The following is a 19,243-nucleotide window of genomic DNA, read 5'->3' on the forward strand; positions in this document are numbered from 1 at the left end:
TTTCCTAGGCAGATTTCCACCCCTGCATAAAAACCCACAACCACACCCAGGAGCAGGAGCAGCAGCAGCCTGTGTCGTGTTCAAGAGTTTGCAATTCCTCCTTCAGAGCTTGCGGTTAAGAAACAGGGGCAGCTGAGGCTAAGTCTCCTTTTCCCCCAAACCAGTTTTCTGAATGTTATTGGCGGGATTAACATCTGGCAACTTTCCCTGTAAGTGTGTCAGGCTTTTCCTGCTCTCTGTGTGTGTGAGAGTGAGTGAGTGTGTGTGTGTGTGTGTGAGAGAGAGAGAGAGAGAGAGAGAGAAAGGAAGAAAGGAAGGAAAGAAAGAAAAAAGAAAGAAAGAAAAAGAAAGAGAAGGAAAGGGACAGAAAGAGAATGAGAGAAAGAAAGAAAAAGAGACAGAAAAAATAAAAGGAGACAGAAAAAAGAATGAGAAAGAAAGAAAAGGAGAAAGAAAAAGCGAGAGAAACAGAAAGCGAATAAGAAAGGAAAAGACAAAGAAAGAGCACAAAAGAGACAAAAAAGAAAGAGGAAGAAGGAAAATGAGAGAGGAAGAAAGAAAAAAGAGAAAGAAACAAAGAATGAGAGAGAGAGAGAAAGCAAAAGAAACACAGAGAGAGAGAGACAGAAGAATGAGAAAGAGAAAGAGACAGACAGACAGGAGGAGAGAGAGAAAAAGAAACAGAGAGAGAGACAGAATGAGAAAGAGAGAGACAAACAGACAGACAGAAGGAGGAGAGAGAGAGAGAGAGAAAGAAACAGAGAAACAGAGAGAGAGACAGAAGAATGAGAAAGAGAAAGAGACAGACAGAAGGAGGAGAGAGAGAAAAAGAAACAGAGAGAGAGAGACAGAATGAGAAAGAGAGAGACAAACAGACAGACAGAAGGAGGAGAGAGAGAGAGAGAAACAGAGAAACAGAGAAACAGAGAGAGAGACAGGAGAATGAGAAAGAGAAAGAAAAAATTGGAAAGGAGGAAGAAGGAGGAAAAACAGAAAGGAAGAAGGAAGAGAAAGAAAGAGAAAAGGGGGCGTGCATAAGTGCACCAGCGTGCCTACCGTCCCTGTCCTAATATTCCTTTTTACTGACTATTTTCATGTATTCAAATTATGTTTATACTTTTACCTGTTACCTTATATATGCTTGACAAATAAACTTATGATTATGATTACGAAAAAAAAAGAAAGGAAAAAAAAAAGAAAAAGACACAAAGAAAAAGAAAGAAAAGAAAAAAGGAAGGAAGGAAAGAGAAAGAAAGGAAAAAGAAAAGAAAGGAAAAAAAGAAAAAGAAACAAAGAAAAAGAAAAGGAAGGAAGGAAAGAAAGAAAGAAAGAGGAAAAAGAAAGGAAAAGAAAGGAAAGAAAGAAAGAAAAAAAGAAAGAAAAAAGAAAGGAAAGGAAAGAAAGAAAGAGAAAAAGAAAGAAAGAAAGAAAAAAAGGAAAGGAAAGGAAAGGAAAGAAAGAAAAATTGCACCCTTCCTAATTCTTTCCCCACCCCATAGGGTTAAATCTACTCACAAATAGAACCAGGAAGGCACCCCATCTTCCAACCCCGCCCTTTTCCCCCTTCGAGCCAATCCCCGACTCCCTCGAGCTCCAAGCTCCTCCTCTCTCTGTCTCCGATTGGCCCTTAACTCCATGGCCCGTCTTCATCCGATGGAGAAGGCCAATCCAGAGGCTTGACGCTGCCTATGGTCTAAAAGACTTACCTCGACCTCTTTTTTTTTTTTTTCCTTTCCCGCGAGGCTTTCTGGGCGTCGTAGTCCCCGCCTGCGTCGTTTCCGCGGCGTTCTGCTAGCGCGAGGACTACAAAACCCAGAGGGTATTTCGGCGCCCATAGGCATTTAATACCATAGCGGGCAAAATCTGTCTTTAGTGCTGAGATAAGCTTAGAAGGTTAGGAAAGGTAAGTGATGCATTAAAAAAAAAATCACCTGTATTATATTCTGCATTTTTGATGGCTGTGGTTAAAAATCCCCTTTTTTTCTTTGCAAAAGGGGAATAACCTTGGCAAAACCAATTTTTCAGGCTAAGGTGCTAGTCCACATGATATTTGCAACCTTGGGAGCGAGTGGCAAACGTCGCTTTTCCATTTCTGCCTTAGGATTTTTTTGGAGAGCGGGCTGCAAAGCTGCCAACCATCGCGAGGGTCGCCTTTTCCTACCTGGCAAGGTTGTTTTTCTGCCTTTTTCCGCATTTTCCCGCAAAGCTGGGAGTTTTCCCATTTTTTCCCCTGCAAAACAACAAAAAGGTGAGTGATTTCTTTTTATCATTTTGCTTATATAGGAAGAGGAGGGGGGAAAAAAAATGCCAGTTTTATAAATCGTTTAAAAATTCAGCAGGCACACGATTAAATTTATTTTTTTTTAACGCGCACAATAAAATTTATTTTATTTTATTGAATGAATTAAGGTGTAGAATATTTTTTTTTTTTAAAAAAATGTTTAATAAAGATAAAAGGCCTTTGATAGGTACCCATCAAAGGGAATGAAAAGCGCCGGGAATTGATCGGACCGTCAAAATGGACCTCAGAGGTCATCTAGACCAACCCGCCTCCTGCGCAAGATCCCGCTTGAGTAAAACGATCAGCGAAGTTTGAAGACCTCCCAGGGAATGCTCCCAATTGCACATTCTGATTTTGGCTGCAAAAATCGTCCTTTTTATAGGCCAGTTTCTGAACGTTTTAGCAATATGGAAAGAGGGCCGAAATAGCAAGCAGAAAGTCTTTTGGGGGGGGGGAAAAATCGTTAAAGAACCTTTTGGGGGTGTTTTTTTTTTTTTTTCCCCTGTTTGGAATTCACTATCCCTTTATCGTAATTTATATATATTTTTTAAAAAAACAACAACCACTTGGAAATGGGGATGATCGTGTATGTTAGCTCAAGAGCTTTTTTTTTTTTTAAAAAATAAAAAATAAATTTATATATCACCCAATTTGCTGTATGGGGTGACTCTAGAGGGCTTAAGATAGAATAAAAATAGGAGGAGGAGGAGGAGGAGGAGGAGGAGGAGGAGGAGGAGGAGGAGGAGGTGGTGGAGGAGAAAGAGGACTGTAGGGTCCTTGGTCCTCTCTGAGCTTGGTTGTTTTCTTACAGGCGTTTCATGACCCAGCTAGGTAACCTTATCAGTGCTAGAAAGGGAGTGGGGTTTGCTGTTTATATATAATGTAACCCCACCTCCTGCTAGCACTGATGAGGTTACCTGGCTGGGTCATGAAATGTTTGCAAATAAATAACCAAGCTCGGAGAGCACCAAGGACCCCATAGTTATTCTCCTCCTCCTCCTCTTCTTCTTCTTCTTCTTCTTCTTCTTCTTCTTCTTCTTCTTCTTCTTCTTCTTCTTCTTCTTCTTCTTCTTCTTCTTCTTCTTCTTCTTCTTCTTCTTCTTCTTCTTCTTCTTCTTCTTCTTCCCCTTCCCCTTCCCCTTCCCCTTCCCCTTCCCCTTCTCCTTCTCCTTCTCCTTCCTCTTCCTCTTCCTCTTCCTCTTCCTCTTCCCCTTCCCCTTCTCCTTCTCCTTCTCCTTCTCCTTTTAAATCGGCCAAATCTATTTACTTATTTTAATTTTTAATTATTGTTGTGTCTTGTGTTTTTAAATTGGCTGTACACCACCCTGAGTCCTTCGGGAGAAGGGCGGTATAGAAATAAAATTATTATTATTATTATTATTATTATTATTATTATTATTATTATTATTATTATTATTATTATTATTATTATTCTCCTTCTTCTTCCTCCTCTTCCTCCTCCTCCTCCTCCTCCTCCTCCTCCTCCTCCCTGCAAGCTCCATTCCCTTCTAGCACTGATGATGTTACCTAGCTGGGTCACAAAACGTCTGCAAGAAAGCCACCAAACTCAGAGAGCACCAAGGACCCCACAGTCGTCCTCCTCCTCTTCCTCCTCCTCCCTCCGTAAACCTCTCTCTCTTCTAGCACTGATGATGTTACCTAGCTGGGTCACGAGACGTCCGCAGGAAAACAAAACAAGCTCAGACAGCACCTGAGTTTGTTTACTGAAATAAAACCGATCGTTAAGATTTATCTACTCGGGAAAAACTGGATTAAACCCACGGGGCTGCCACGAGCCCGATAAGATGGACACGAGTGGTTTTAACACAACCCTTTATTTATTTTCCTCCCTCAGGTCGGTTTAGTCGGAAAAACATGAGCGAAGGTGGAAATCATCACTCTGCAAGTACGGACAAGGAAGAATTTATGAATTTCTTCCCCCAAATTGTCCGAGACCTGCTGGAAAACGAACTTCACGTCCCTGAATTGTCCGATGCCGTCAACAGGCTGAAAAGGGTGAGATCCGAAGCTCTTTTTTTTTTTCTGTGTGCAAAATCCTGATTTGCAATAAAATTAGGGAAAAAAATTGGACAGTGAAGGGAAATTAAAATCTAAGCAAGAGTTTGAAGATCAGGGCATTTATACTATATCCTAGTGACCTCATTGCAAGTACAATCTAGGTACGATAAAGACATGAAAAATTATGACTTTTTTTATAAAGGACAAACAAACAGTCTTTGATCAGATATTGTTGATGATGAAAAGTTAAGAAAATGTACATATACATATACATATATATATATATATATATGTTTTTCTTCTAGCCAGGTTTTCCCTACGTAACCAAGGTTTAAACCCTACGAAGAAGTAAGATATATATATATATATATATATATATATATATATATATATATATATATATATATATATATATATATATCAGGGTGGATTTGATTTAAATCGAATTGATTTAAATCACAATTTAAATCATGATTTAAATCACTAGTAAAAAGGCTTGATTTAAATCAACTCGATTTAAATCATAATTTTGAAAGAGCAGCTGTCATCTCTGCTACTCCTTTGACCCACTGTTGACTCACCAATAGTCCCAGTGTTGCAGAATAGACAGCCTCATGCTACATAACAAAGCTCCATTTCATGCTGAATAAACTAAATTATTTATTTATCTTAAATAGAAAACTATCTTACGATAGATTTTTACCCCAAAAGTTTTTTATTAAAATAAATTTGATAAAAATCAAAAAAATCCGATTTAAATAAAAAAATCTGATTTTTTTGATTTTTTTAAAAAAATCATTGATTTTTATCCACCCTGATATATTGGTTGTAAGTCGAGGACTAGCTGTAATGCCCAGTGGGGTGAGCTGGAGACCAAGAGGAGATCAAAAAAAAAAAAAAAAAACCAGTGGGATTCAGCTGAAGTGGGATCTCTTTTTAGACACAATCGTCACAATTCCCTTACTGTCTTTTTTGGATTTTTTTTCCCCCCGTAGGTGATCGAATATAACGCCGTCGGCGGTAAATACAACCGCGGATTGACGGTGGTGGCCGCTATCCGGGAACTTGCCAAACCGAACCAGCCCGACCCGAAGACTTTCCGCATCGCCCTCGTTGTGGGTTGGTGCGTTGAACTGGTAAAAAATTCCTTTGTGACTTTTTTGTGGATGGGTTTTAAACGGCCGGCTGAGTTTTTTTGTGGGGGGCGGGAACAGAATCGCTCTTTCCTTGGTGTCCACCTCAGCCTTCTCGTGTTACTAGTCCTCAACGCCGCGATTTCTCAATGAAAGCTCCCCCGATTGGCAAAGCAGAAAGAATGTCTTTTCTTTTGCCAAGGGCCAACGTCTGATTTTGAATTGCAGCTCCAGGCGTTTTTCCTCATCGCCGATGATATCATGGACTCTTCGGTGACACGACGCGGCCGACCTTGCTGGTACAGACAGGTAATTCGAGCGGATCCGAAAAGCCTTGCTACTGAAAGACGAGGAAATCGTTTGGCCCTGAAAAAAGGATTTACGATCCCTCAGGGTCGCGGGATCAAAAATTCAGACACTTCGCCCACGGACTCCTGTTTATGACGGTTGAGGAGTCCCCGTGGGGGGGGGGGAGAGGGATATCAAGGGATCCCCTTTGGCGACCTCCTGACAAGCAAAAATCCACGAGGTGGGGGTGGGGAAGCCAGATTCACTTAACAACCGTGTGGCTGGCTTAATGACGGCAGTGATTCGCTGAACCGCTGTGGCCAGAAAGGTGGTAAAATGGGGCGAAACTCAACAAATATATCACTTGGCAAGAAAAATTTGGGGGTTAATTAGGATAGGATAGGATAAGAAGAGAGAAGAGGAGAAGAGAAGAGGATAGGATAGGATAGAGTAAGATGAAGAGAATAGGAAGAGAATACAGAATAGAATGGAATGGAATGGAATAGAATAGAATAGAATAGAATAGAATAGAATAGAATAGAATAGAATAGAATAGAATAGAATAGAATAGAAGGATAGGATAGAATAGGATAGGATAGGATAGGATAGGATAGGATAGAATAGAAGGATAGGATAGAATAGAATAGAATAGAATAGAATAGAATAGAATAGAATAGAATAGAATAGAATAGAATAGAATAGAAGGATAGGATAGGATAGGATAGAATAGAATAGAATAGAATAGAATAGAATAGAAGGATAGGATAGAATAGAATAGAATAGAATAGAATAGAATAGAATAGAATAGAATAGAATAGAATAGAATTTTGGAGAATAGAATAGAATTGAATTGAATTTTGGAGAATAGAATAGAATAGAATAGAATTTTGGAGAATAGAATAGAATAGAATTATGGAATAGAAGAGAGAATAGGAATAGAATACAGAATAGAAATTTAGAATAGAATAAAATAGAATTTTGGAGAATAGAATAGAATAGAATAGAATAGAAAACATAGAATGGAATAGAATAGAATACAAAAAACGGAATGGAATAGAATGGAATAGAATAGAATAGAGCGGAGAGGAGAGGATAAAATAACGTTTATTGTCACTTTTTTCTATAAACACACTGGCACACATTTTTTTAAAAAAAAATGCAATTCCGATGCCCTCTCGCAAAAAAAATATATAATTGTGGTCTTAAGTTGAGAATTATATGTTTAGAGACTACATTTTCGTTTCTTTTCTTCTTTTTTCTTTTGCAAAGAAGTCAAAACTAGGATTTGGGGCTGACTTGATTTCCCCGGTAATCGCTGGTTCCCTTTTTTTTTTTTTTTTGGCATCTTCTCTCGCAGGAAGGGATCGGTTTGGATGCCGTGAACGACGCGTTTCTGATGGAGTCCAGCGTTTACCAGCTGCTGAGGCGGTACTGCCGAGACCAGGCGTACTATCTGAATTTGATGGAGCTTTTTCTTCAGGTGAGCAGAAAAACTTTCCTCGTTGAGGACCGTTACATTTGACTGTTTTATTTGGGGGGCCCCGAGAAGCTGCGGAGGGCCCGAATAAATTGAATTTTTGTGACATTACGATTTTTTTCTTTTTTTTTCTTTTATTAAACAGTTTTTTTTAAAAAAACAAACAAAAACAGATATTTACATCTTCTTTTCAACATCTTCGCATCAGTAATCCATATTTATACATTTTCTCTTTCTTATCTTAATACATCTTTTATACCTATATTTCTAATATATGTTTTCTGAGGTTTTCACGGGTATTTATATGTAGGTCTTTGGTTATTCGGGTTTTCTCCCGCATAAAATTGGAAGTGTCTTGGCGACGTTTCGACGAAGTCTCATTCGTCATCTTCAGGCTGGTGTTTTCAGCTTCGTGCTTCTAGGAGCAATGTGAGATCGCAGCTGTTTCTTCCTTTTTGAGGAAAAATTTCTAATATATCATATATATATATATATATACCATTATAATATATTCTATTATTCTAATTATTCTATTTACATTTGACATAAACATGTACCTAATTTCCTTTCCACAATTTTTATTTCTTCCCATTTATTTTCTATATTTTTCCACCTAATTTAACCATTTTTCCCCCTTTTCCTCCAACCATTTATACCATTTCTCCCAGACTAAATAATATTCTGTTTCATCTTTTTCTTGTATCTCCTTCGTGAGCTTATCCATTTACGCACACTCCATAATTTTTCTAATCGCATTGTCTTCTAATGATATGTTGTTGTTTTTTCCGGTTTGGGGCGAAAGTTATTCGTGCTGCTGTAATTATGTAAATGATTAAGTATCTCATTTCTTTTTCATATGACCCAGTAATTATTTCCAGGAGGAAAGTTTCTGGCCTCATTTCTATTTGTTGATTTATAAATTCTTCTATTTGTGTTTTATGACATTTTGATTTTTAAGATTCCACCCGGAACCAAACAGTCCCACCGATTGCAAATTTTCATGTAAACTCAGGGGACAGAAAATAAAACCCAACAACTCTGAATATTGAATGCCTGTGAGGTGTGCAGCTAGTCCTCGAACTTACGACGGCAAGGGAGCCCAAAATTTCTGTGGCTACGGCCCCCTCCCTCGAGTCCACCTCTTCATTAACCTAAGAGGATTCGAACTCGCTGTAAATGCAGATAGTCCTTGACGTATGGCAATTGGGTCCAAAATTTCCGGTGTTAAGTGTGACCGTTGAATTTTGACCCCGTTTTACAACCTTCCGTGCCACGGTTGTTAAGTGAATCACTGAATAAATGCACTGTTGTAAATCGAGGATTACCTGCATTGGAGAAGGTTTTGGATTAGGGATGGAGAGAACCAGGTTCGAGTCCTCCCTTCCCTGGGAAACTGAGCCATTCATTCATTCGCCAAGCCTACCTTGAAGGGTTGTTGTGCGGCAAAACAGAAGGGAGGAAGGGATGAGCTCCTGAACGGGAAAGTTGGGGTGTAAAGCAAATAAAGAGATGAATAAGAAGGCCAAAAAGCGATGGGAAGAGATGGTTTCTGGTCTTTTTCTTCCTTTTTTAAATCTTTTTTTTTTCCTTTTAATCTTTTTCTTCTTTTCCCTGTCTGGTTCTTTCCCAGTCATCCTACCAGACCGAGCTGGGCCAAACCTTGGATCTATTTCAGATCAATCTGGATTCCTTCACCGAAGAAAGGTGAGAAGACGTTGCAGTAAAGAGACCGGTGGTCTTTGATTTACGAAAGTTTGTTTAGTGACTGTCCAAAGTTACAACATCATTGAAAAAATGACTTATGAGTTAGTTATTCTGCTAGCCTTCCTTCTGTTCATCCGTCTGCCCGTCCTTCCTTCCTTCCTTTTCCTCCCTCCCTCCCCTCCTTCCTTCCTTGGGGTTGGACTAGAAGACCTCCAAGGTCCCTTCCAGCTCTGATACTGTTATTTTTCCTTCCTTCCTTCCTTCCCTCCCTCCCTCCCTCCCTCCCTCCCTCCCTCCCCCCCTCCTTCCTTGGGGTTGGACTAGAAGACCTCCAAGATCCCTTCCAGCTCTGATACTGTTATTTTTCCTCCCTCCCTCCCTCCCTTCCTTCCTTCCTTCCTTCCTTCCTTCCTTCCTTCCTTCCTTCCTTCCTTCCTTCCTTCCTTCCTTCCTTCCTGTTGGGACTAGAAGACCTCCAAGGTCCTTCCAGCTCTGATATTGTTATTTTGCTTTCCTTCCTTCCTTCCATCCTTCCTTCCTCCTTCCTTCCTCCCTCCCTCCCGCCCTTCCTTGGAGTTGGACTAGAAGACCTCCAAGATCCCTTCCAACTCTGATATACTGTTGTTTTGCTTTCCTTCCTTCCTTCCTTCCTTCCTTCCCTCCCTCCCTCCTTTCTTCCTTCCTTCCTTCTTTCCTCCCTCCCTCCCTTCCTTCCTTCCTTCTTTCCTTCCTTCCTTCCTTCTTTCCTCCCTCCCTCCCTCCCTCCCTTCCTTCCTTCTTTCCTTCCTTCCTTCCTTCTTTCCTCCCTCCCTCCCTCCCTTCCTTCCTTCTTTCCTTCCTTCTTTCCTCCCTCCCTCCCTCCCTCCCTTCTTTCCTTCCTTCCTTCCTTCCTTCCTTCCTTCTTTCCTCCCTCCCTCCCTTCCTCCCTCCCTTCCTTCCTTCCTTCCTTCCTTCCTTCCTTCCTTCCTGTTGGACTAGAAGACCTCCAAGCTCCCTTCCATCTCTGTTATCCTGTTGAACGGTTGCAAGGAGCCGTTTCTTCTCCAAAAGGCTGAAGCTTTGTGCTTCCTTCCGCAGGTACAAAGCCATCGTGAAGCACAAAACAGCCTATTATTCGTTTTATTTACCGGTGGCGGCTGCAATGTATATGGTGAGTCCAAAGTTTGGCGTCAGCAGACAGAAAAACATTAAGTTGCATCGCTTTTTCCAATGCTTTTTTTTTTTTTTTTTGCTGAAAAGGGGCAATTTACTTTAACAACTGCAGTGTTTGCTTAACAACCACGGCAAAAAAAAAAAAAAAAAAAAAGGTCATAAAACGGAGCCCGTTATGTGACCGATCCACTTTAGGACCATCCTGAATTGCAAAACCCGATTTAGGACCGTTTTTTCAGAGTTACGCCCTTTCCCCGTGGTCACGTGATCAGAATCCAGGCGATCGGTTGGCGACTGACTCACACTTATGACGGTGTCCCAAGGTCACGTGATTCCCCTTTGGCGAAAGTCTTGACGAGCAGAGTCCATGGGGGAAGCTGGATTCACTTAACAACCGGGGTTACTCACCTTTCAGCTGCAGGGATTCACTTAGTAACTGTGGCAAGAAAGGTCGTCAAATCGTGCAAAACTCAGCAGTTGTCTCACTTAACAACGGAAATGTTGGGCTCGGTTTGTGGACATAAGTCGAGGACTACCTGTTGTTGTTTTTTTTAAGATAAATGAATGCGGCCGCAATCCCAGCTAAGGGCGAGGAACAGGCGAATATAATAATAATAATAATAATAATAATAATAATAATAATAATAATAATAATAATAATAATAATAATAATTTTATTTCTATACCGCCCTTCTCCCGAAGGACTCAGGGCGGTGTACAGCCAATTTAAAAACACAAGACACAACAATGATTAAAAATTAAAATAATTAAATAGATTTGGCCGAATATGCTAGAAGTTGTATCTTAACTCATTGCAAAGTTTATCCACGTAGTTTTGTGTTTAATTTTTTTTTCTTTCTCCTCCTCTTCCTCACTTAGGCTGGCATCGACAGCGAAGAAGAGCACGCACACGCCAAGGCCATCCTTCTCGAGATGGGGGAATTTTTTCAAATCCAGGTACCTTTTTTTGCAAGTTTTGGGGTCAAGAGATGGATGGGAAATACATTTGATAATAATAATAATAATAATATTTTTAAAAAAATTAAGATTGCTTGGGATTTGAACACGGGACATGCAGACTCGGAGGAACGAAACTCGCGAGTTTCCTTCGTTTCCCTGATTTTTTTTCGGCATCTCTGCAAAAGGTGGCCTCCATCAGGACTAGAAACCTGCTGGGGTTCTAAATAAATCCAGTGTTCTCCGAAGCCCTCTATTGGAAACAAGCCGGTACTGCACTTCCTGGCTTAAATCCCTTACCTGGGAGATTCGAAGTTGATCTGCCTTTTGTATTTAAAAAAAAAATATGTGCAAGATTCACTTTTAACTGACCGGTCTTTCACGTCTGCCTGGAATTCCTGGAATAAAAACAATTTGGGCCTTAAGTGGGGATGGGGGTGGAAAAAAATCCAGAAAAGCAGGAAGTTTTGCAAGGGTGCAGATAAACCGGTTTGGGTTCATTGTCAGCAACCGCAAAAGGGGTTGGACTAGATGACCTTCAGTCGTGATGGTGAATTTATGGCATGGGTGCCAGAGGTGGCACATAGAGCCCTCTCTGTGGGCATGCATGCCATCACCAGCTGTTCTTCCGGTTTCTGAAAAACGGCCTAAAAACGGCCCAAAAAACAGCTGGAAAACAGCCCAAAAAATGGCCTGAAAATGGCCCAAGAAAGCCCTCCCCAAATGGCCGGAAAACAGCTCAGAAAATGGCAAAGAAACAGGCTGTTTTTCGGGCCAGAAACAGCTGAAAAACCACCTGAAAATGGCCTGAAAATAGCCCAGAAAATGGAAAAGAAACAGGCTGTTTTCCAGGTCAAAAACAGCTGAAAAACAGCCTGAAAATGGTCCCCAAAACAATTTGAAAACAGCCCAAAAACCGGCCTGAAAATGGCCCCCAAAAGCCCCCCAAAACGGCAAAGAAACAGGCTGTTTTTCAGGTCAAAAACAGCTGAAAAATAGTCTGAAAATAGCCTGAAAAATGGCCTGTAAACAGCCCAGAAAATGGCAAAGAAAGAGGCTGTTTTCCAGGTCAAAAACAGCTGAAAAACAGCCTGAGAATGGCCTGAAAAAAGCCCAGAAAACGGCAAAGAAACAGGCTTTTTTCTGGGTCAAAAACAGCTGAAAAACAGCCTGAAAATGGTCCCCAAAACAACCTGAAAACAGCCCAAAAACCGGCCTGAAAATGGCCCCCAAAAGCCCCCCAAAATGGCCGGAAAACTGCCCAGAAAACAGCAAAGAAACAGGCTGTTTTTCGGGCCAAAACCAGCCGAAAACCAGCCTGAAAATGGCCTGAAAACAGCCCAGAAAACGGCAAAGAAACAGGCTTTTTTCTGGGTCAAAAACAGCTGCAAAACAGCCTGAAAATGGTCCCCAAACAACCTGAAAACAGCCCCAAAACCGGCCTGAAAATGGCCCCCAAAAGCCCCCCAAAATGGCTGGAAAACAGCCCAGAAAACGGCAAAGAAACAGGCTGTTTTTCAGGCCAAAACCAGCCGAAAAACAGCCTGAAAATGGCCGGAAAACAGCAAAGGAAACGGCAAAGAAACAGGCTGTTTTCCGGGTCAAAAACAGCTGAAAAACAGCCTGAAAATGGCCCCCAAAACCTCCCAAAATGGCCGGAAAACGGCCCAGAAAATGGCAAAGAAACAGGCTGTTTTTCGGACCAAAAACAGTAGAAAAACAGCCTGAAAATGGCCTGAAAACAGCAAAGAAAATGGCAAAGAAACAGGCTGTTTCTGGGTCAAAAACAGCTGAAAAACAGCCTGAAAATGGCCGGAAAAATGGCCGGAAAACGGCCCAGAAAATGGCAAAGAAACAGGCTATTTTTCGGGCCAAAAACAGTCGAAAAACAGCCTGAAAATGGCCTGAAAACAGCCCAGAAAATGGCAAAGGAACAAGCTGTTTTCCGGGTCAGAAACAGCTGAAAAACAGCCTGAAAATGGTCCCCAAAACATGGATTGACCGGTAAAAGATATTCCGGAAATTAAAAAGAATTACTATATTTCTCCCTGCAGGATGATTTCCTCGACAATTTTGGGGACCCCCAAGTGACGGGGAAAATAGGGACGGATATTCAGGATAACAAATGCAGCTGGTTGGTGGTACAGAGCCTCAAACAAGCATCGCCGGAGCAGAGGAAGATTTTGGAGGTAACCTGGTTAGCTAAAACAACAAACCGAGTTTTCCAACTCAGCCACTGAATCGACCTCAAATTGACTGCTGACTCTCTGGAAATTCGCACACCCCCTTCTAGTTACTCCTTGATTTACGACCACAATTCGCCCCAAAATTTCCATCGCTAAGCGAGAACCTTGTTAAGTGATCTTTGTCACGCTTTACACCCTGTCTTGGCGCAGTCGTTAAGTGAAATCCCTACAATTGTTAAGTTTAGGAACGGGGTCGAAGTGAGTTCCGCCCCATTTTATGACTTTTCTTGCAGCGGTTGTTAAGCGAATCGCCGCAGGTATTAAGTTAGTCACCCGGTTGTTAAGTGAATCCGGCTTCTCCATGGACTTGGCTTCTCAGAAGGTCTCAAAAGGGGATCACGTGACACCCCCCCGGGACACTGCCACTGTCGTAAGTGTGAGTCAATAGCCAAGCATCCGAATTTCGATCATGTGGCCACGGGGATTGCGCAACGGTCATAAGTGTGAAAAACGGTCCTAAGTCGCTTTTTTCCAGTGCCGTGGTAACTTCGAACGGTCACTAAACAAAGCGTTATAAGTTGAGGACTATTTCCATAGCACATCGTTCAAAAAAAAAAAAAAGAACCATTTCTTAAGAGCTGAAATTCTGCAAATTCCAAAAAAATAGGATAATTTCTAAAGTTAGGTCCTGCAAACCCAGCCTGGGAGAGAGAGAAAAGTTGGAAAAATTAACTCTTAAAACTGTCCAAATTTTTATTTTATTTATTTTTTGGGGAAATCCCCGCCTAGGAGAACTACGGTCAAAAGGATCCGGAGAAAATTAATCGCGTGAAGGCTCTCTACGAAAAACAGGATTTAAAAGCCGTTTATAAAAACTACGAAGAAAACAGCTACCAACAGATCGTGGGTTTAATCGCCCAACACGCCGTCCGTTTGCCCGGCCGCATTTTTCTCGATTTAGCCAACAAACTCTACAAAAGGGAAAAATAATTTCTGCAGAGAAATCTGGATTTTATTTTTATTTTTTAGCTGGGACTTGAGATAAAAGCAAAAAAAAATTTATTTAGAACGGTTGTGGGCTCATTTAGAAACGGGAAAAAGGGCGGGGGTGAGAAAAAAAAGAGGAATATTTTCCTTGGGTTACACCCTCAATGGGATTTTATTTTTATTTTTCTTTCGATAGGGGGTGCTATTTAGGAAGGGCGGATAAATTTCATTTTTCTTCCCCAGAGGATAAACCCAGGGATTTATCTTAAGGGATGAAGGCCGCTTTTATTTTTGAGTGGTGGGGTGGCTTAGAGATGGAGCCTCTCGCCTCACAATCAGGAGGCTGTGAGTTCGATCCTAGGTAGAGGCAGATATTTCTCTCACACAATGAGAATATATCTGCTGAACAAAACTCGGCACTGGTGACAAGAAGGGCATCCGGCCAGTAAAACACTCAGCTCCATTCAGTTGCCCAGACTCCACCCCGCAAAGGTCATTAAAAGATAATGTTTCAGGCTGCTTTTTTCCATTTTTTTCATCCTTCTCGAGCCTCCGATGGGGCCGTGAATCCTTGCCACCGGGGTCGGCGGTTGGGGATGATTGGAACTGTAGTCCATTTAGGAAACGGACGAGTTGCTGCTTGGACGTTATTGGTCTTCGATGCCGGACGAGGCTCGCTAAGCTGGGATCCGTCTTTGGGTGATGGTGGCGAGGTCTTTTAAGGGGTTGGTTGGAAGACTATGTAGTACCAATAATAAATTATTTTCCAGTTGGATTTTGTGTGTTGAAAAGGGGCGACCGAGGGAAGATTGTGGCTTTTTTCCCCTTCTTCTCTCCTTCCTTCCTTCTCTGTTCAAGCCAGAGGAAGGTAAATCCTCGTCTTAACGACCGCAATTTAACCCGGAGTCTCCGCGACTAAGCAAGGCAGTTCTTAAATGAGTGGTGCCTGATTTTAATGACTTTTTTTGCCTCGGTTGTTAAGCGAATCATTGCTGTTGTTCAGTGAATTAGGCTGTTGTTAAGTGAATATAATAATAAAGCACCTATAACACCAATAATATAACATTGCAGTTGTTAAGTGAATCAGCTGTTAAGTGAATATAATAATAACAAGGAAATTTTATGATTGGATAGAAAAGAGAAATAGATAAAAGATTTTGATAATGAAATAGGAGAACGTTGTATTAAATGTATTGTACTTGGGGAGGAAAACATTGAAATAGAGAAGTGGAAATTATAAGGGAAGGAATGAAGATAGGAGGAGTAATTAAAAAGAAGAAGTTACTGAAGAAACACCGAGATGAAACACGGAAGGATTGATGTATTATGTGTTTGTTTGTGTAAGAAAATAAAATAAATAAATAATAATAATAACCAGAGCTCTGGTGGTGCAGCAGACTAAAGCACTGTTATTAACATCAGCTGCCTGCAATTACTGCAAGTTCGAATCTCACCAGGTTCAAGGTTGACTCAGCCTTCCATCCTTTCTAAGGTAGGTAAAATGAGGACCCGGATTGTGGGGGCAATAAGATGACTTTGTATAAAATATACAAAAAGTATGAAGGCTATTGTTTAACGCATTGTAAGCCGCCCTGAGTCTCCGGAGAAGGGCGGCATATAAATCAAATCAAAAAAATAAAGCATCAATAACAACAATAATATAATAATAATCATTGCAGTTAAGTGAATATAATAATATAGCAACTAGCAGCAATAATTATTATATGATGATAATCATTGCAGTTCTCAAGTGAATATAATAAAGCAATAATAACATAGTAATAGTATTAGTATTACTAGTAGTAATAATAGTATTAATAGTATTAATACTAATAGTATTAGTATTAGTAGTAATAATAACATAGTAATATGATAATATAATATATAATATAATAATAATATGACAATAATAGCAACCTGTATCAACCATCGGTGCCAGCCAATGCTATTTGTGATACGTTTTTAAATGTTCAGTTGACTCAGTTTCGTGTTTAATGAATAAAAGATTATGAATAATAATTATAATTTCTCTGCTGACTTTGCAAGTCGAAACGGTTTCACATTTAATATGTGAGTGCAGCAAAATCGCGCAAACTGATTACAAAGCTAGACACGACCGAGTTCCTAATTTAATCCACTGGTCCTTAGGTAAAAAAAAATACGACTTAACCTGTATCCGAAAACAAAGTGGGAAAAGTTACCGAAAATGAGAAGGTGAAGATCTTGTGGGACTTTCGAATACAGGCGGATCGTCACTTGGAACACAACACGCCAGATAATCACAGTTGTCAAAAACCAAAATTTTGGTTTTTGTATAAATTAAATTTATTTTTAAATGTTCGTTGACTGAGTTTCATATTTAATGAATAAAAATAATAATAATAATACAGACGCTACCTTAGCAGCTCTTAGGTCCTTGGTTAAGACTTGAACTCTTAAGTTTTTACCAGTCCCAGACTGTGAATTGAATTGAACAGTAAATCTATAGTCATCATCCTCCATTGCTCATCATGTAAAAAATACGACTTAACCTGTATCCAAAAAGTCAAGAGAATATAAAGTGCAAAAAGTTCTTGAAAATGAGAAGGAGACGATCTTGTGGGACTTTCGAATACAGGCGGATCGTCACTTGGAACACAACACGCCAGATAATCACAGTTGTCAAAAACCAAAATTTTGGTTTTTGTATAAATTAAATTTATTTTTAAATGTTCGTTGACTGAGTTTCATATTTAATGAATAAAAATAATAATAATAATACAGACGCTACCTTAGCAGCTCTTAGGTCCTTGGTTAAGACTTGAACTCTTAAGTTTTTACCAGTCCCAGACTGTGAATTGAATTGAACAGTAAATCTATAGTCATCATCCTCCATTGCTCATCATGTAAAAAATACGACTTAACCTGTATCCAAAAAGTCAAGAGAATATAAAGTGCAAAAAGTTCTTGAAAATGAGAAGGAGACGATCTTGTGGGACTTTCGAATACAGACGGATCGTCATTTGGAACACAACACGCCAGATATCACAGTTGTCGAAAACTGAAGCGTACAATTTATTGATATCACTGTACCAGGATCTATCTATCTATCTATCTATCTATCTATCTATCTATCTATCTATCTATCTATCTATCTATCTATCTATCATCTATCTATCCTCTCACACACAATCTATTATCTCTCTCTCTTGTCTATCATCTATGTCTATATCTATTCTCTTGCACACAATCTATCATCTCTCTTGTCTATCATCTATATCTATTCTCTTGCACACAATCTATCATCTCTCTCTGTGTGTGTGAATGGGTTGCTTCTCCAAATTAAAACACGCACCCCCCACTTCTTCAAAAGATCCTGAACTGCTCACAATCAGAACTATCCAAGTTCTTCAACTTCAGCTTCCTTCCGGCGGGGGGGGGGTTGAGCTGGATGACCTCCAGGGGCTCCCTTTGGCATCTCTTTCCCGGAGACACCGATTTAGTCCAGCATGGCAAGTGTTAAATGGGGGGGGGGGAGAGAGAGAAATTGCAATGTGAGCAGGCTTTTAGCTCCTCCTCCTCCTCCTCCTCCTCCTCCCTGCTTGGCTGGGGTGAGCTCAGCCCCCGGGGAAGGCTGGCACGGCTGGGCAGGGCTGGGTTGGACCAAACCCTGCAGCAAGAGATCAGGGAAGGACAGACGGGCAGTCAGACAGACGGAGGCAGGTGAGTGTCCTTGAGGGCGGACACCCAGCAGCAGCCCCCTCCTCACCTCCCTCCCACCCACCTAAAAAACACCAGGCTGGCTTTGTGATGGATGAAGGGATGGATGGATGGATAGATGGATGAGTGACAGGACCAGGAAATAAAACCAGGGCAGATCCTGGCTTGTCTTCCTGGCTGGCAAAACCCCTGCCCTCCCCCCTCCCCCCCCCGCCGTCTGAGCATCCTTCAGGTATGTCCCACCTGCCTTCCTTATTCTTTTTTTTTCTTTCTTTCTTTTTTTTTTAATGTGCATCCCTGCATTGCTTCCTTCCACGATGCCCTCTTCTCCCATCCAAATCTTGTTTTGTTTCCAGGGAGGAGGAAACGCGGGGGAGTTTGAGGAGGCGAAGCTGTCGCCATTCGAACTCTGGACACACCCCGAAGACCTTTCCCCAGGTCTCCCCCACACACACACACCCCCATCCTTTTTGCCTCCCTTCCCCTTTCTTCCCATCCCTCGAAATCAGGGTGTCTCGGTTTTATTTTTGGGGGGGGTGGGGGGCAGGAGTAAGAGTGGGAAGGGAGGGGTCACCCTTCTCCTTTACCGGGTGGAAGGCTGCCTGCACTGTCATCTCTCTGCAGTGACTGCCTGCAGAAACATCCCCCACCCCACCCGGAAACCTGGTACAATTATTTGAGCAGGTTACTTCTGTCTGTTGTTTCCTTCCTGGGTGGGGGGTTTCTTAGTCTTTGAGCTGTGCAGCCTAGTGGTCTCAGGCCCAGATTTGGGTTCCAATGTCCCCCTCTGCTAGTTTTCCTTCTTCTCCCCCCCCCCCGATGGGCTCAGCCCCCTCCCCAGGCTAAAAGCAGAGCTGAACCCCAATATCAAACTGAGATTTGGGGGGAGGGGAAACTACCCGTCGAAGGTATTTTAGCACCGGATAGCATCAAATCTGACGAACGAGAGTCCTCTGCGCTCGTGCAGAGGGCCTTTCGAAGGGGGTGGAATTAAAATTAAAAATAGGGGGGGATCTAGAGTTGGGTGGGCATCACATTGTTGGCTGAAGCAGGATTCAATCTGCTGAGCTGATAATTCTGGATACAAGCAAAGCCGTATTCAGAGAACCGTGTCAGCGAGTCGGGCTGGATTGTAATATTATGGGTCTGTTTAGGGTTGAAATGTTATTTTATCTCCTTCTCTGCTGTGCCAACCACAAAGGTTGTGAAGAAAATCCAATTTCCAGCCATTGCAGGTATATATATATATATATATATATACACACCTTGAAAGGATCTTAAAATATTGGTTTTCTAGACAAGGTGATTTTGTTGGGACAGCATTTAGCAGCGTTTAGCAAAACCAAACCCCCCAGATGAA

General features: G+C 41.3%; 2 protein-coding genes across 7 annotated transcripts in view; both read left to right on the forward strand.

Annotated features, from left to right (window-relative positions):
- The first annotated feature begins 11 nt into the window (after positions 1-11).
- FDPS (farnesyl diphosphate synthase) lies at positions 12-15,242 on the forward strand. Of its 3 annotated transcripts, none has more exons than XM_060685502.2 (11): positions 12-209; positions 2,102-2,248; positions 4,137-4,297; positions 5,296-5,436; positions 5,662-5,742; positions 7,079-7,201; positions 8,829-8,902; positions 9,980-10,052; positions 10,934-11,011; positions 13,066-13,200; positions 13,987-15,242. In XM_060685502.2, the coding sequence occupies exons 3-11, from the start codon at positions 4,157-4,159 to the stop codon at positions 14,185-14,187; spliced, it is 1,047 nt and encodes a 348-aa protein (XP_060541485.2). In that variant the 5' UTR covers positions 12-209; positions 2,102-2,248; positions 4,137-4,156; the 3' UTR covers positions 14,188-15,242. The 3 variants fall into 3 exon arrangements, with proteins under 3 accessions (XP_060541485.2, XP_060541484.2, XP_087737513.1); XM_060685501.2 differs by lacking the exon at positions 12-209 and adding an exon at positions 1,776-1,903; XM_087881387.1 differs by lacking the exon at positions 12-209 and adding an exon at positions 1,806-1,903 and having other exon boundaries at positions 1,995-2,248.
- A 2,537-nt stretch (positions 15,243-17,779) lies between these two features.
- The window catches only part of RUSC1 (RUN and SH3 domain containing 1), a 17,654-nt gene continuing 16,190 nt past the window's right edge, over positions 17,780-19,243 (forward strand). For all 4 annotated transcript variants that reach the window (XM_087881378.1, XM_087881379.1, XM_087881380.1 and 1 more), the window contains exon 1: positions 17,780-17,886. The gene's annotated coding sequence lies outside the window, so the exon portion shown is untranslated. The remainder of the gene's footprint in view (positions 17,887-19,243) is intronic.

This window comes from Pantherophis guttatus, chromosome 18 (assembly GCF_059756535.1).
Source record: "Pantherophis guttatus breed Tessera chromosome 18, ASM5975653v1, whole genome shotgun sequence".
Taxonomy (NCBI): domain Eukaryota; kingdom Metazoa; phylum Chordata; class Lepidosauria; order Squamata; family Colubridae; genus Pantherophis; species Pantherophis guttatus.

What these genes read in the sequence shown, in the direction of transcription:
- FDPS (XM_087881387.1), top strand. Translation starts at nt 2,044, where the DNA reads ATGATATTTGCAACCTTGGGAGCGAGTGGCAAACGTCGCTTTTCCATT. An exon ending in TGGCGGCTGCAATGTATATG is followed by an intron (nt 10,053 to 10,933) that starts GTGAGTCCAAAG and finishes TTCCTCACTTAG; the next exon opens with GCTGGCATCGACAGCGAAGA. An exon ending in GGGAATTTTTTCAAATCCAG is followed by an intron (nt 11,012 to 13,065) that starts GTACCTTTTTTT and finishes TTCTCCCTGCAG; the next exon opens with GATGATTTCCTCGACAATTT.